The sequence below is a fragment of the Hemiscyllium ocellatum genome, chromosome 6 (genome assembly GCF_020745735.1).
Source record: "Hemiscyllium ocellatum isolate sHemOce1 chromosome 6, sHemOce1.pat.X.cur, whole genome shotgun sequence".
Classification (NCBI taxonomy): Eukaryota; Metazoa; Chordata; class Chondrichthyes; order Orectolobiformes; family Hemiscylliidae; genus Hemiscyllium; species Hemiscyllium ocellatum.
This window is the reverse complement of record NC_083406.1, coordinates 100,893,179-100,908,378: the sequence shown is the minus strand read 5'-3', so window position 1 is coordinate 100,908,378 and position 15,200 is coordinate 100,893,179. Positions and strand designations below refer to the sequence as shown.

The 15,200-nt window shown below is 40.1% G+C and overlaps 1 protein-coding gene across 2 annotated transcripts in view; it reads right to left on the bottom strand.

Annotated features, from left to right (window-relative positions):
* Positions 1–3,830: 3,830 nt before the first annotated feature.
* The window catches only part of LOC132816510 (NACHT and WD repeat domain-containing protein 2-like), a 43,126-nt gene continuing 31,756 nt past the window's right edge, over positions 3,831–15,200 (bottom strand). For both annotated transcript variants that reach the window (XM_060826195.1, XM_060826196.1), the window contains exons 6-7: positions 13,553–14,133; positions 3,831–10,469 (exon numbers count right to left, since the gene is read on the bottom strand). In XM_060826195.1, the coding sequence (XP_060682178.1) occupies positions 6,717–10,469; positions 13,553–14,133 (4,334 nt within the window). In that variant the 3' untranslated portion in view covers positions 3,831–6,716. The remainder of the gene's footprint in view (positions 10,470–13,552; positions 14,134–15,200) is intronic.

The following is a 15,200-nucleotide window of genomic DNA, read 5'->3' as shown; positions in this document are numbered from 1 at the left end:
TCAGCCTCTGATGCTCCAGGGAAAACAGCCCGAGCCTATTCAACCGAATATCGATTTCAATAATTTTAGGGCCTGAACTACCCCTATCATACACACCAGGCCTAGTTATCACATAGTCTGCCATTATACACTACCTATTATTAACCACGAAGAGTCTCCATTAACAGCTATTCACCCTCCCAGCCAGGTCATTATTGACTCCTTTGTCCATCCAACCGTTCTTCTCTCTCTTTGGACTGTATCCCTGCCTATCATTTACTCATTACCTCCCTCCACCCATCCTATCTTCTACATGGGTCCACTACTATTTGTCACTTATATAAACAATCTGAATGTGAACATAGGAGGTATTGTTAGTAAATTTGCAGTTCACACCAAATTTGGAAGTGTAGTCGACAGCGAAGAAGGTTACCTCAGGTTACAACGGGATCTTGATCAGATGGGCCAATGGGCTAAAAGTGGCAGATGGAGTTTAATTTAGATAAATGCGAGGTGTTGCATTTTGGGAAAGCAAATCTTAGCAAGACATACACACTTAATGGTAAGTTCCAAGGGAATGTTGCTGAACAAAGAAATCTCGGAGTACAGGTTCATAGCTTCAAAGTAGAGTTGCAGGTAGATAGGATAGTGAAGGTGGTGTTTGGTATGCTTTCCTTTATTGGTCAGCGTATTGAGTATAGGAGTTGGGAGGTCATGTTGTGCCTGTACAGGACATTGGTTAGGCTATTTTTGGAATATTGCGTGTAATTCTGGTCTCCTTCCTATCGGAAGGATGTTGTGAAACTTGAAAGGACTCAGAAAAGATTTAAAAGGCTGTTGCCAGGGTTAGAGGATTTGAGCTATAGGGAGAGGTTGAATAGGCTGGGGATGTTTTTTCTGGAGCGTCAGAGGTGAGGGGTGAACTTATAGAGGTTTATAAAATCATGAAGGACTTGCCAAGGGTAAATAGACAAGGTTATTTTTCCCTGGGTTGGGGGAGTCCAGAGCTAGAGCGCATAGGTTTAGTGTGAGAGAAAAGAAGATTTAAAAGGGACCTAAAGGGCAACACTTTCACGCAGAGGGTGCTGCAAGTATGGAATGAGCTGCCAGAGGAAGTGGTGGAGGCTGGTACAATTACAAATATAAAAGGCATCTGGATGGTACATGAATAGGAAGGAGTTGGAGGGCCAGGTGCTGACAACTGGGATTAGATTAGGCTGGGATATCTGGTCAGCATGGACAAGTTGGTTTGAAGGGTCTGGTCTGTGCTGTACATTTCTGACTCTACATAAACCAACACCTTTCCAGCTACCATCAGTCCTGAGGAAGGGTCACTAGACCTGAAATATTAACTTTGATTTCTCTTCACAGAAACTGCTGAGCTTTTCCAGACACTTTGTTTTTATTCCTGGTTAGCATGCTTACCTTTGTTGCTCACTGTTTTGAGTTTTAGGAGTTAGGAAGTCATGTTGAGGTTGTACAGGACATTGGTGAGGCCTCTTCTGGAAAACAATGCCGAGTGCTTGACGGCCAGTTATTGGAAGGATATTAAAAACTGGAAAGGGTTCAAAAGAGATTTACCAAGATGTTACCTGGAATGGAAGACTTGAGTTATCAAGAAAGGCTAGACAGGCTGCAACTTCTTTTCATTGGAGAATAGGAGATGGAGAGGTGACCTGGTAGAGTTTATAAAATAATGAAAGGTATAGATATAAAGTTAATAGTAGTTGTCTTTTCCCTAGGATACGGATTTCAAGACTAGGGGGCACATTTTTAAAGTGAGAGGAGAGAGATTTAAAAAAGACGTAAGTGGCAAATTTTTACTCTGAGGATGATTTGCGTGTGGAATGAACTTCTTGAGGAAGTGGTGGATGTGGGTACAATTACAACATTTAAAAGACATTTGGATAGGTATAGAATAGAGTCATAGAGATGTACAGCATGGAAACAGATCCTTCGGTCCAACCCGTCCATGCCAACCTGATATCCCAACCCTGGAAAAGTTTGGACAGATATGGGCCAGGAGCTGGCAGGTGGGATTAGTTTAGTTGGCAATTACCTTTGGTGTGGACTGGTTGAATTGAACGCAATATTCCAAAAGTGGCCCAACCAATGTCCTGTACAGATGCAACATGAATAGAAACGTTTAGATGGATATGGCCCAAATTCTGGCAAATGGGACTAATTTAATTCGGGATACCTGGACAGCATGGCCGAGTTGGGCCAAAGGGTCTGTTTGTGTGTTGTATGACACTATAATGAGTGAAGGTACTGACTGCGCACAACCAGCTCCACTCTTGTGAAACTCACAGAGTGTCCAATGTTAGATGTGATACTGCAATTGGACAATATTTGCTGGATAGTCCCGATAATGACAAACCAGTATACTATCAATCAATTTAGGCATTTTACTTCAGCTTGCAGTGTCGGACACTTGCCTGTATTGAAACTGCTTAACTGTTGAACCACTTTTAACTTAACAAATAAGGTAACAGCCACTCAGTGATTCATTTCTCATAGCAATGTCCTGACTAAGCAGAGTCAACCTGCCTTGTGAGAAATCTAAAAAGAATCTTGCAATTAACACCTTCTTTACCGACTTGTCTACCTGTGACACATCTTTCAAAGAACCATGAACCTGAACCCCTACATCTCTCTGGTCAACAACACTCCCCAGGGCCCTACCAATGACTGTGCAAGCCCTGCCCTTGTTCATCTCACGAAAATGTAACACTTCGCATTTATCCAAATTAAACTCCAACTGCCACTCCTCAGCCCTTTGGCCCAACTGATCAAGATCCCTTTGTAATCTTAGATAGCCTTCTACACTGTTGACACCACCACCAATTTTGGTGTCATCTGTAAACTTACTAACCATGTTTCTGAAGTTTTTACAGTAATTCATATTACCAAGCATCTATTTGAGTGTTCAAGTTGTTCTTCTAACAAACTTAAAAATCTCACAACACCAGGTTATAGTCCAACAGGTTTAATTGGAAGCACTAGCTTTTGGAGTGCTGCTCCTTCATCAGGTGTTCTAACAAACTGGCATGTACAGATTCTTAGCTCTATCAAAACACTTTGTAAAATTAAGTTCCAAACATCTTTTCAGCATTTCATCTTCTCAGCTATTGTTGGTGTAAGGTGAAGTACCTTCTCAATACAGAATTTTAAGTTTAGCAACTAGATTGGTTTTCAAGTTCAATCAATTCCCTCATTGGAATTGGAATCAGAACCACCCTCTGAACTGTTACCTTTTCTTTCCTCCTTTACTGTAAGCTTTTTCTTCTCAAGTTATGTTGTCAGAATTCCCTCTTTCTCTGAAAATCAAAGTGTTTAAATTCTATTTCTCTTTCCATTGCAGCGGTTCTGAAAAGGGTTACTAGATTTATATCTGGAATAGGAGGTTGACTCGGGTAGAAACATTGGAAAAGATGGACTTGTTTTCATGGGAATTCAGAAGAATAAGTAGTGATTTGATTGAATTTTTTAAGATCCAGAATGGTCTTGACAAGGTAGACATGGAAAGGATGCTACCTCTTGTGGGTGAGTCCAGAACTAGGGAGCACGGTTTCAAATTTTGGGCTTCCATTTTAGAGTCGAGGGGATCTTTTCTTCTCTGAGTTATGTGACTTTGGAACTCAAGCTCAGAAGGCAATGGAGGCACCCTCTTTAAATCCAATGAATCCCTTTCTTGCCAAGATACCCCACCTTACTATGATCCCAGCTGTGATAATACTGTGCAAATCTGATCCCAGAATGAAACATGGCTTAATGGATCATAAATTTACTGTAGGCTTTGTTTGTCATGGTTGTTAGTTACTGAATATATTCACACGAGGCCGCCAATGTTCCAGAATAAAAGAACAAGTTTATTTCACAAAAGAAAGTAATAAACAAATCTATATATTTGTAGTAATTTAGAAAGTTCTTAACATAAACAGCAAAACAAACTTTCAACCTGTTTCCCAGCAATATCCTTTCCAGATACTTAATTCCAGAGAAATGTCATTATTTCTTTCTTAACTGACTCTTCTCTATTGTCCTTTTTGAACTGCTGAGACAGTTTTACAACTTCTGTGTTGTTCTTCTGGCCTACATCTTTTTCCGGTTTTGATGCCACTAACAACTTCCCAATCCTATAAGATCATTGGACATAGGACCAGAAGTAGGCTGTTCTGTACTTTGAACCTGCTCTCACATTCAATGGGATCATAGCTGATCTGATAATCCTCAACTCCACGTTCCTGACTTTTTCTATAACCCTTGATTCTCTGACCGATTAAACATCTGTCTATCTCAGCCTCGTATATATTCAATGACATAACCTCGACGGCCCACAAGTGATAAATGGAAAACTTATCTAAACACTCTCACAGCTTGCAAACTTAACTAAAACCCCTCTGGCTATGGTGAAAACTTGATCATTCTGCTAGGATAAAACTGTTCTCCTGAACTGAAGTCAAAAATAAGCTAGTGGCCCCAGTCTGTTTTCTCCATATGTCATAAATGCAGAAGTATAAACATTTGACCAAACAATACCACAGGTATTCTACAAGGCATTTAACTGAGTCACAAGACTTCTCAGAAACTATATATATAGGTCATAGTTCCAAATAACTTTCTGACCTCTTAAACAAAAGTGACCTTCACAGAACTGAAACCTTTATTATATAAAGCCAAATTTGTTAATTATAGTGCATAGTACATAATTATCATCCTATAAAAGTTCATTGTTAATCTTCTGTACAAATAATGCAAGATGAATCAATGTTTGCAATACTCATACATTCTTGTAAGATTCGAAAAGAATTGAGGGTCGGTGTTGGAATACTGAATGCTGTGAATTTGGTGCCAAATAAGCAGCTGATTTGCCATGGATGGGGCCAAGCTTCCCAAGTGTTGCTGGAGCTGTATTTGTCCAGGCAAATGGACAGTATTCCATCACACATTTTGTGCTTTGTAGAGTTTGAGAGTCAGAAGGTGAGGTACTCACAGGAGAGCTAACCTCTGACTTACTATTGTAGCCTCAGTATTTGTATGGCTAGTCCAGTTCAGTTATGGTTAATGGCAATATTAAGAATGTTGAATATGGTCGATTCAATGATGGTTATTCCATTCAATATCAAGGAGTGATATTTAGATTCTTTCTTGTTTTGGAGATGATTATTGCCTGGTACATGCATGATGGGAATTTTACTTACAACTTGTTAGCTCAAGCCAAATATCATCCAGGTATTGTTGCATTTGGAAAGAGGCTGCTTTAGTTTCAGTGGAGTCATGAATGGTGTTAATCATCGCAAACATCCCCTATTCTGAACTGTTAATAGAAGGAAGATCATTGATGAGGCAGCTAAAGATGGTTGGGACAAAGACATTATACTGAGGAAGGAGAAGACTCTTGTCATGCAGTGGTAGTGTCCCTTCTTCTGAGCCAGGAGACCTATGTTCAAATCTCTTTAGCCAGGTGTGAAGGCAACCAGTGGAGATTTTCTTGCCCTGATTCAGAGTCCAGTTTTGCTAGGATTCCTTTGATGCCACATTCAGTCAAATGCTAGCTTTTTGTCAAGAGCACTTATTCCTGCCTTCCTCTGGAACCAAGATTGAAATGAGGTCAGGAGCTAAGGGGCCCTGTCTGTACCCAAACTGGGCATCACTGAGCAGATTATTGCTGAACTGGTGTTGTGGATGACACCTTTGTTGTTTCATTAATGATCAACAGTAGACTGATATGGTGGTAATTGGTCAAGTCGGATCTGTCTCTTTTTTTGGTTAAAAACATACCTGAGAAGCCTCCCATGTTGTCAGGAGGATGCCAGTGTTGTAGCTGTACTGGAACAGGTTGATTAAATGTTTGTCATTAACCTGAGCACAAGTCTTCAATATATTTGCCAGAATGTTGTCAGGGCCCCATTGCCTTTGCAGTTTAGCCACTTCATGATATCATGGAGGAGTGAATCAAACTGGATGAAGACTGGCAACTGTGATGTTGAGAATTTCCATAGGAGGTTGAGATGGATCATCCAGTCAGCACTCATGGCTGTAGATTGTTGCAGTCTTCTCTTTTGCAGGGGAGAGTTGAGATGTATTGGTTCAGGGGAGAGTTGAGATGTATTGGTTCAGGGGAGAGTTGAGATGTATTGGTTCAGTCAACTTCACAACATCACTGTCAAAAATGCAAAACATTCTTACTTCATTGTTCTCACAACAGAAACAATCATAGTCTGAATCAAGATTCAGATATTCAGTTCAGATGAAAAATCAGAGACATAAAATATAATTTTGTACTCTTTCTACAAGTACTGCCAGACCTACAAAAATATCTCCAGTATTTTCTATTTTCATATAGAAAACAATTGCATGACTTATTTTTCAGTTGTTTATGTAACAGTAGGTAGCTGTAATTGGTTTTTATCATGGAAGGCACTTAGCATACTTTATACTCCATGTTATGTGCATTAAAAAAGTCCATCTCTGTGCATTGTAGAGATGGATTATGAGGATCTATTTTCGATGGTTTGGTGAGGGTTGCACTATCATTCTTCATACTTTTTTTTATAGAATATAGTTAGCTTATCTAACTGAAACCCACTTCCAGTTTGTGCTTTCTAGAAAGAAACTGCAATATTACAAACCTCATATTGCCCACCAATTGTAAAAGATTGACAGAATTAGTTAGCATTGGGGTTCATGTTTATTGGTCATGTAGCTGTTAACCAGAATGAATAATCATATCATCACGGTGAACCTTCATGGAGGAAATCCACCCAAAAAGCATCGGGTAAGTTTTTACATGACCAGTGTTTTTTCTTGGGGGGGTATTCAGTTTTGCCTACATTGCTCAGTTGGCCTTTAAATTTGTTCTGGGCACCAGGGCTGTCAACAATTGTGTATATTCCAATAGTCCCATCTTCAAATCCTACAAAAATATTTAAATTGTATTTCGACACAGCAAGACATGAGGGAATTTTGCATAAATAGCAGCTTCCAATATGTTTCCCATCCTTTGTCCGAACAATATTAAGTTTTGCATTTGAATGATGGTCACAATGGCAGGGATGTCCATAACACACATAAACAATATGTTTACCATCATGTGTCAGTTGCTGACTAAAGATCACACCCTCTGTATTAATGACACTCAGCTTCCCATGGAGGATATCCAAAACACTGATACTCTCAGTGATCACTGAAATCATTGCAATCTTCCCATCGTTGGAAACCTGAAAGACATCTAATTGGCTAAGGAATTTCACAGGGAGCTGGACCTGTCGGTAGAGAGATTCTTCTATTATATTCCAGGTATAAATGTTTCCACAGGATGTGACAAGCATGACATAGTCTGGAAAGTTGCTCAGTGTCTGAAAGGCAACAATATCAGCTTTGTCAGTGCATTCAAATCTCTTGACTACAGCTCCTGACCACAAGCTGACAGCAAGGAGAAAACGCTGGTGAAGGCCAAGAACAAACGTACTTTCTGGTGTTATCACTGCGTTCTTTAAGTATGTGTGAATAGTGCAAATGACGTGCCCTTTGGCCAGTTTCCAGACTTTTGACACGAGATTTTCACATATCGATACAACAAAGCGATCATTGGGTGTTATCAGTAATTGTGTCACATCGCCATATTTGATGCGGTGCAGGTTTTGACCAGCTTCTGTATCCCAAACATAAAGGTCGCCACTAACATCCGCAGTTACCAAAGACGCTCCTGTTCTTGTAAGAGCACAATGTTTCACATCGTCAGCATGGATAAAGGCTGCCTCTATTTGAGAGAAAGTCAGGTTCCATTTGAATATAATGCTGGTCCCATCAGAGGTGTAGAAATGTTTTCCTTGGGAAGGAAGGAGAATGTGTATGCTCCTTTCTGTTGTTGCTATGGCTGAGGCTGTATCTATGCAGTCCAAGTCCCATGACTTCAAAAAACCCTTTGATGTAAATACTACCAAAGCCTTTTGCTTATAGCATTTCGAGAGTCTCAGTGGGGGACCAAGCCTGTTCTCAAGTATTAGGACACATTGTCCAGTCTCTTTCTTCCAGACAAATAAGGCCTGAGAACCATTGATGACAGCAATAATGGATTCACAATCTTGTGACAAGATAGCTTGGACAAAAGACGTGCCTTTAGGAGGTTTGAACTTGTTTGATATGTTCCAACCCAATGTGTTCCACAGTTCAATGCAAGATGCCCTACACAATAACAATGAGCAAGAAGAAAGTTCAACACAAAGAACTTCATTTTCATCCTCTGTACAAACAATCTCTTCCAAGAGGTGGGGTTCAGTCATATCTTCCATGCTCCAAACACATATGTTCCCAATCTTGTCGACAACACAGATTTCCTCTTTGAATTCAGGCTGGAGAATGGAATAGACAGATGCTTCAGTAAATTCAAAGACGATCTCAGTTATCTGGAGACCAGTGTGAATATTAAATATTGTGACTGTACTCTTGATCTGTCCGCACAATGCATATGTTCTGTCCAAAGTAAAGGATACACATTGAATCTGATGTGGGCAATTTAACTGCTTGCTTGTTTGGCAAGAGTTAATGTCACAGACACTCACCTCTGTGCTGTTCTCGAACCACACTACTGCAGTTGTGCTGCAAAGAGCAAAACCACGAATTCCTGCCGTGCTGTCATCATGGCTTCTTCTCATGTCAATTTCATTAAGCAGGGATAACTGAGCAAGGTCATACACTAATATCGTGCTGTGGACAGTTGCAAGTACAAGGAATTGGTCACCATCTGATATTTGGGCTCCTGAAACTTTAACTCCTTTTGTGCTGATTTGTTCCCAAGGTGCTTGAACCTCGAGGTTCCAAGCATGTATCGCACCACTTTCCAGAGTCACAAGAACAAGAGATTGTGAGTGAATTTCTATAATGTCCGTTGCTACAGCGAGGTCAGAGGTACACAAAGCAGCAGATATTCCGGGCACAGTAATTACTGGACTGTGCAGCACAGCGAGAACATTATTTCTCAGCCCGTCTTGATAAGACTGCTTCAAATAATTAAGCAGTTGAGGGAAGCAGTGTACAAGTGGTAGAAGGCTCATCTGAATAGCCATTGATAGCTGATCAGAAGAATCTCGCAGTAAGCAATGTGCACTTTTCAGAACTGCTGCCAAAAACCTCATCTCTCTTCGATTTATTGTCCATATATTTTCCTCCAGTTCAGCTATTAGATGAACCAAGTGACCAGTTTCAATCATTGCTTGATGGGTTACAAAGGAAGACATAACATCTAGATATAATTCTCCGAGTCTCCCAGATCTCTTCAAATGATAAGCCAATTCTTCAACTTTTCTGTGATTTGGATAGACTGAGCAAGGGTTAGAAGATTGGAAATGAAAAAACCATGGTTGTGAAGGCTGCTGTCTATCAACATATCTCTTCATTAAAGGATCACTTTCCGATATCTGGCACAGCATTGGTTGATCTTCTTTTGGTTTCTGAGGCAACATAGTAACGAAAAGTGGTTTCCCTCTGCCACTGGACCATCGGCCACTAAAGTATTCCACTATAAGATTGTGCATTTGTTGTACAGTCTCCATGTTTCTGAGGTAACGCTTGTTGACCACCAGTGGAAAATGTCGGTTTGTCCAGAACAGCAACTTTATGCCATTATGTAGCCTTCCTACTAAAAACCCACTTAGATCCTGCTCCAGTTTTGCTAATGAATAATATGCCACTTTCATAGAATCTGGTGAGCCATTTTGCAGCCAATAATGTTCAATAACATAGTCATCAAGTGACAAAATATCCAACAGTTCAATCTCACCAAGTCCTGAAGTTGCAAGTGTTATGTAGCCTAAGGCTCTGGAAACAAGACTCTCCCCATGTCTCCTTTCAAGTCTTTTGAGTAGTCGATTGATACTGTCATGAACACTTCTTCCTAAAGTCTGCTCATCAATATCCTCATTCGATCTCCAAAAAAGCATCTCACTATAAAGCAAGTTAACAAAAAGTGGGAGAGTACATTGCTGCAGGGCTGCATTGATATACACTTGCTGCCCAGAGGTAATCCTTCTGCTGGAACTTCGAAGGCGTTGTGTAAGAATTTTGTTGCATTCCTGTCTCTCTCTCGGCTTTAACTCAAGAAAGTGTGCTGCATCGGGGTTTAACTGCATGGATTTTTGTGCAATTTCATATTTCTTCAGAGTAGTAGAAATAACTAACTTGGTAAATGGTGGCAGAGACTTTGGAAGCCACCAGATGGCTCTGGTACTGTGAGTCTCTGAGATCTGGTCAACAGCGTCTATCATTATGGTCAAGGGATGCTGTTCTGACGATTCTTCTAAAAGATTAATAAAACAGTTAACTAATATGTCAATGTTGTCAGTATATATCTGCGTGGATTTGTGGTAGCCTATTGCTATTTGCTGACAGATTCCAGCCAGGATATTTCGAAGGGAATTATTGTAGTTTGTGGAAGAGACAAAGAGGCTGACCACCACAGGGGTACAGTTCTTCAGCCATGAATGTACCTGAAACATAATATATAGAAAATAAGTAATAGATATTTACTTTAATACATTGTTCCACAAGCAAATATTAGTGGACTGATTGGTAGTTCTGTCAAAAGGTCACTGAACCTGAAACGTTAACTCTGCTTTCTTAGCACAGATGCTGCCAGACCTGCTAAGCTTTTCCAGCAATTTCTGTTTGTGTCAATCATTCAAAGTTCACTTGAAAGCCACATTGATGGCTATATTAATTAAATATGTGGCAGAAATGAAATACATCAACTAACTAATCATGGACAAACACATTCTGTCCAAAAACTAGAATAACATCAGGGAATTTTGGAAAGGTGAGGGATAAGCTCACTCAGGTGAAGGGCAAGGAGAAATTGTCACATGGGATTGTAAAGCAACATAGACGACAGATCCTAGATACAAGATTAAATGGAAGCTTCTTAAAACAGAAGGTAGAGGGAACATTTTTGAGTTGTGAGGATGTGGAATTCACTTCAAAGATTAATAGTTAAGGCAGGAATTAAAGATTAGATTAGAAGGCTGAATGAGGAGAAAGGGTGTTGAAGGGACTTGAGAGACAAATGGGCAAAGGTGCTCAAAACTATTTGCTGTCATGGGATGTGGGCTTCACAGGGTTAACATTCCCGGTCCTGTTCCGAAGAACAGTCACTGGCCCGAAACATTCATTTGTTTTTTTTTTCTCCACAGATTCTGCCAGACCCGCGGAGTTTCTCCAGCAGTTTCTGTTTTTCTTCCAGGGAATTCTTGGAATCCTTTGAAAGGAAGGTTAGTACAACGTCTATAAATGAAAAACATAATGATTTCAAAAGTAAAAATTTTATTTGATCAATCTTATTTATTTTTTTGAGGAGCGAACAGAAATGGTAGAAAATGGTAATGTGTCTGGATTTTTAAAAGACCTTTGCTAAGGCCTCCATAATAGATGAATGAATAAGGTCAGAGAATATGGAGTCAGAGTATAAGTAACAGAATGGATTACAACTTTGCCTCCAGATAAAAAGCAGAGAGTCAGTGCAAAGCAAAGTTTCTTGCAATGGCAGAAAGTGGCAAGTGATATATCAGTGCATGGAGTATTGTTATTCCCATTATACACTAACAATTTGGATATTCAGACCAAAAACAGAATCCCTAAATTTGTGCATGATGGCAAATTTGGAGAGGGGGATATGGTGGGGGACACATTGTAACACTCAGGAGGTCGGAAACATTTTGCACAAGACATTAATAAACTTACAGATTGGGAGAAGAGTTAGCAAAAGATGATCAGAACAGATAAATGTGAAATTGTGCATTCTGGGAGGGAGAGTAGGTCCCCCATTTCTTGGAAGGTGCAGTCTAAATCAAGTTGAGGGAGAGAGATCACAGAGAACATTTATATCTATTATTAATCATTGTGTCACAGGTTACCAGGTAATAAAAAAAAGGCCAGGGCTTTATTTTCAAAGGGATAGATTTGAAAAGTAGGCAAGTTCTACTAAACTGGTATTGAACCTTGGTTAGATTATACTAATGAGTATTGGATGCAGTTCTGGGCACCATATTATATAAAAAAAAGCACTGCAGAAGGTGAGAGAATATTACAAGGATGATACCAGAAGTACATGGGTATGCTTATCATAAGATTTCTTTTGAAAAGGGGGAGGGGCTGACAATGGTGGTCTTTAAACTTATGTAACATTTTGATCGGGTGTTTACAGATGGAATATTTCCTTTTGTGGGGAAGAATACATCTGGATGCCAGCAATGTACGCAATAGAAAGGTGAGACCGTGGAACTCTGATTGAAGTGAATAATCCAGATTCATTTTGAGGAAAGCTAGGTAAGCATTTGAAGGAAAGGGGGGAGAAAGATGATTATGACAAAAATTTTCATTGGGAGAAGAATTTGTTTATTCATTGATATTGGCCTGGCTAAGCTAGGCTATGCTAGGCCAGGCCAGGCCAGCATTTATTACCCATCCCTAATTACCCAGGTGGCAATTAAGAGCCAACCTTATTGCTGTAAGTTTGGAGTTGCATACAGGCTAGACCAGGTAAAGACAGCAGGTTCCTCCCCTAAAGGATCTTAGTCAGTTGTTCTTTTCCTGACAGTTGTCATAATTTGATTCTTAAAATAAATTGGATTTATTTCCAAGTGCAGGATTTGAACCTGTGGCCATTACCAGAGTCTTTGGATTAATAATTTAGTGATAAGAATAGACTTGAGAGGAGCATAAGTACTAGCATGGATTGGTGAGGCTGAATGGTCTACTTCCGTGTCATTTATTCCATGTAATCCTACATAAGAAGGGAAGAAAGATTGCATTGAGAGAGAGGGCAATTGATGTGCAAATCCAGTTAATTCTTAATTATAACAAGATGCCGAACAATTAAATTCTGTTTGTGAGAATCAATAGCAGTATGTCATAAATCAACCAGTAAAATCCACAGATTTCCAACTCACTGCAGGCTAACCTGTATGTTAATAAAGGCACAGTCACTTCTACTGCAATATATCAATTTACATATTTATCTCAGAATGTTAACGCCAGTAGCACTCAGGAATCACCTCCGAGTGCTGGTCACTGTTCCGTCTGTGGCACTCTGAACTTGAGGTCAAAAGGTCACCTCGCATTCCATTGAACAGAAAAATCAAGAGGTTGATACTTTGATCAAGATCCTGAGGACGTGCCTGCACTGTTGGAAATGCTGTCTTTTGGTTAAGTGGAGACCCAGCCTGTCCTCTCAGGTGAATATTAAAACCATACCCATATCTTTATTTTGGCAGTTATCCCCATTGTCTTAGTTAGTTTTTACCCCGACTTTGCATCCCAAAACCAGATGATCATATTTTTCTGTGCGGGTTTACTGGAGATAATGTCTCATTTCCTACATGACCACAGTAAATAAGGGAATAAGGGTGAAAGCAATTCATCAGCTGGAAGGAACTTTGAGCCCTCCTGAGGTCAAGAAAGGCGCTACAGAAATGCAAGTCTCTTTGTTTGCTGACTTTCTTGGAAAATGGTCAAATCACTCGATTCAGGGAAGGGGGGTGCAATATAACAAGAGAAAGTCAGAGCTGAAGTTCTGTACCTGTTTGGCACACGTTGCCATGAGAAGTGTTTTTCCACTGCACGGTCCTCCCACAATGATGAAGGGTGATTTTGATTGCTTCCTGAGGATGTATTCCTTAATCTGGTCCACTTCTTTCCACTCAAAGTCAGACAGGGTCACATATAAGTGACACATGGATGCATGCCTCACAATCTCTTCTGTCCCACTGTCAAACCGATCCTTCACCCTTTGAACATTGCTGCTGTCAATCAGTTTAACCACATCCATGTAAAACTGCTGACAAAGGCCCTCGATGTACTCCTGTTTCATTTGCTCCATGGAGTTCAGGTTGTGGTTGTCCAATAGTGTGGACGTGTAGACATGTAAGTTAGAAGAGTTGACCAACGCTGGGAGAATCTCATCCCGCAATCTGAGAAGCTTAGCGTAATCCTGGGCATCATGTGGCAACTGGCTATCACAGTCTGTTTGTCCTTTCTGATCTTTGAGCATAGTCTTCAGGTGGCGAGTGAGGTGTGGGACCTTACAAATGTAGCAAATGCACTTCTGGAGAACACTTTGTGATTGGTTTTCTAGAGCATGGAGCAACTCTTCTTCAAGAGCTTGACGATGAAAGAAAGGTGAAAAGGTTTTTTTTATTTCAAAATATACTTTATTCATAGAAATAAATCTTTGGTATCTGTACAATTTGTCATGTCATTCATAGATATATACATTGCATGACTTAACATTACAAAGAACAGATTGAATTAATCAAATTTACAGTTATCCTATTTACAGTCCCTTCATTAACTATCCAGTCTCTTATTATTTAGCTGTGGCTTCAGCGGAACCCACCTAGTGAGTGGTGCCCTGTTATATGATAGCAAAGGAACCTTCTTTAATTCCCAGTTTATGGGGTTACCATTGCCCATTTGACTGTCCTTTTTTTATTTCAAAATATACTTTATTCATATTTTTAATATAATTTGTTTCTGCCTAGGATACTGTTTTTTTTAAAAGTGGTGTGATTTTCATTTTATTTCCATCACAGGCTTTCAATATTGATGTGGACTGGTTTCCATAGTTAAACCATGGCTTCAAATTTTGTCCACACCTCCAGGAAGAAAATCAGGAGGGGCTTGTGTGTTGGTGGGAAGGGGTTATAGTATTGGGAATGAGCACATTAACCCCATCGCCATTTAACCAATGCAAATCGAGATATTGATGAGGCCCCTGCAAAAAGCAGGCAGGGATGCGATTGACATTTAAAATGCATATCTCAATGATATCATCCACAATGAGACTTAAATGCCTGTGGGAGGGTACTGAATGGACAAGGAAAGTGCATGTTGAGGATCAGGGCCTCAAAGAACTACTTGCAGGCTATGGAAAGCTGTGTGCAGGCCCACTTCATTCCCAACCCTCAGCCTGGATCACAGGCTCAATGTTCACTCTCCATTAGCCTTCCTGGGAGTATCCCTCCTGTATGGTCCCCTGCTGCTTGTTCATGTCTGCCCAACAGACACAGTGTCAACTTGATTGGCTGTGGGCAGGGGTTTCCAGTGAATGCTTTAAATGAAGCACTCCCTGTCATAATGACAAGACCTCCACATCCCTAGTCTTCTGGTTTCTCTTGCACTCCATCACCCTCTCCCCATTTTTCTGTTAATATCATGTTTCATACTAG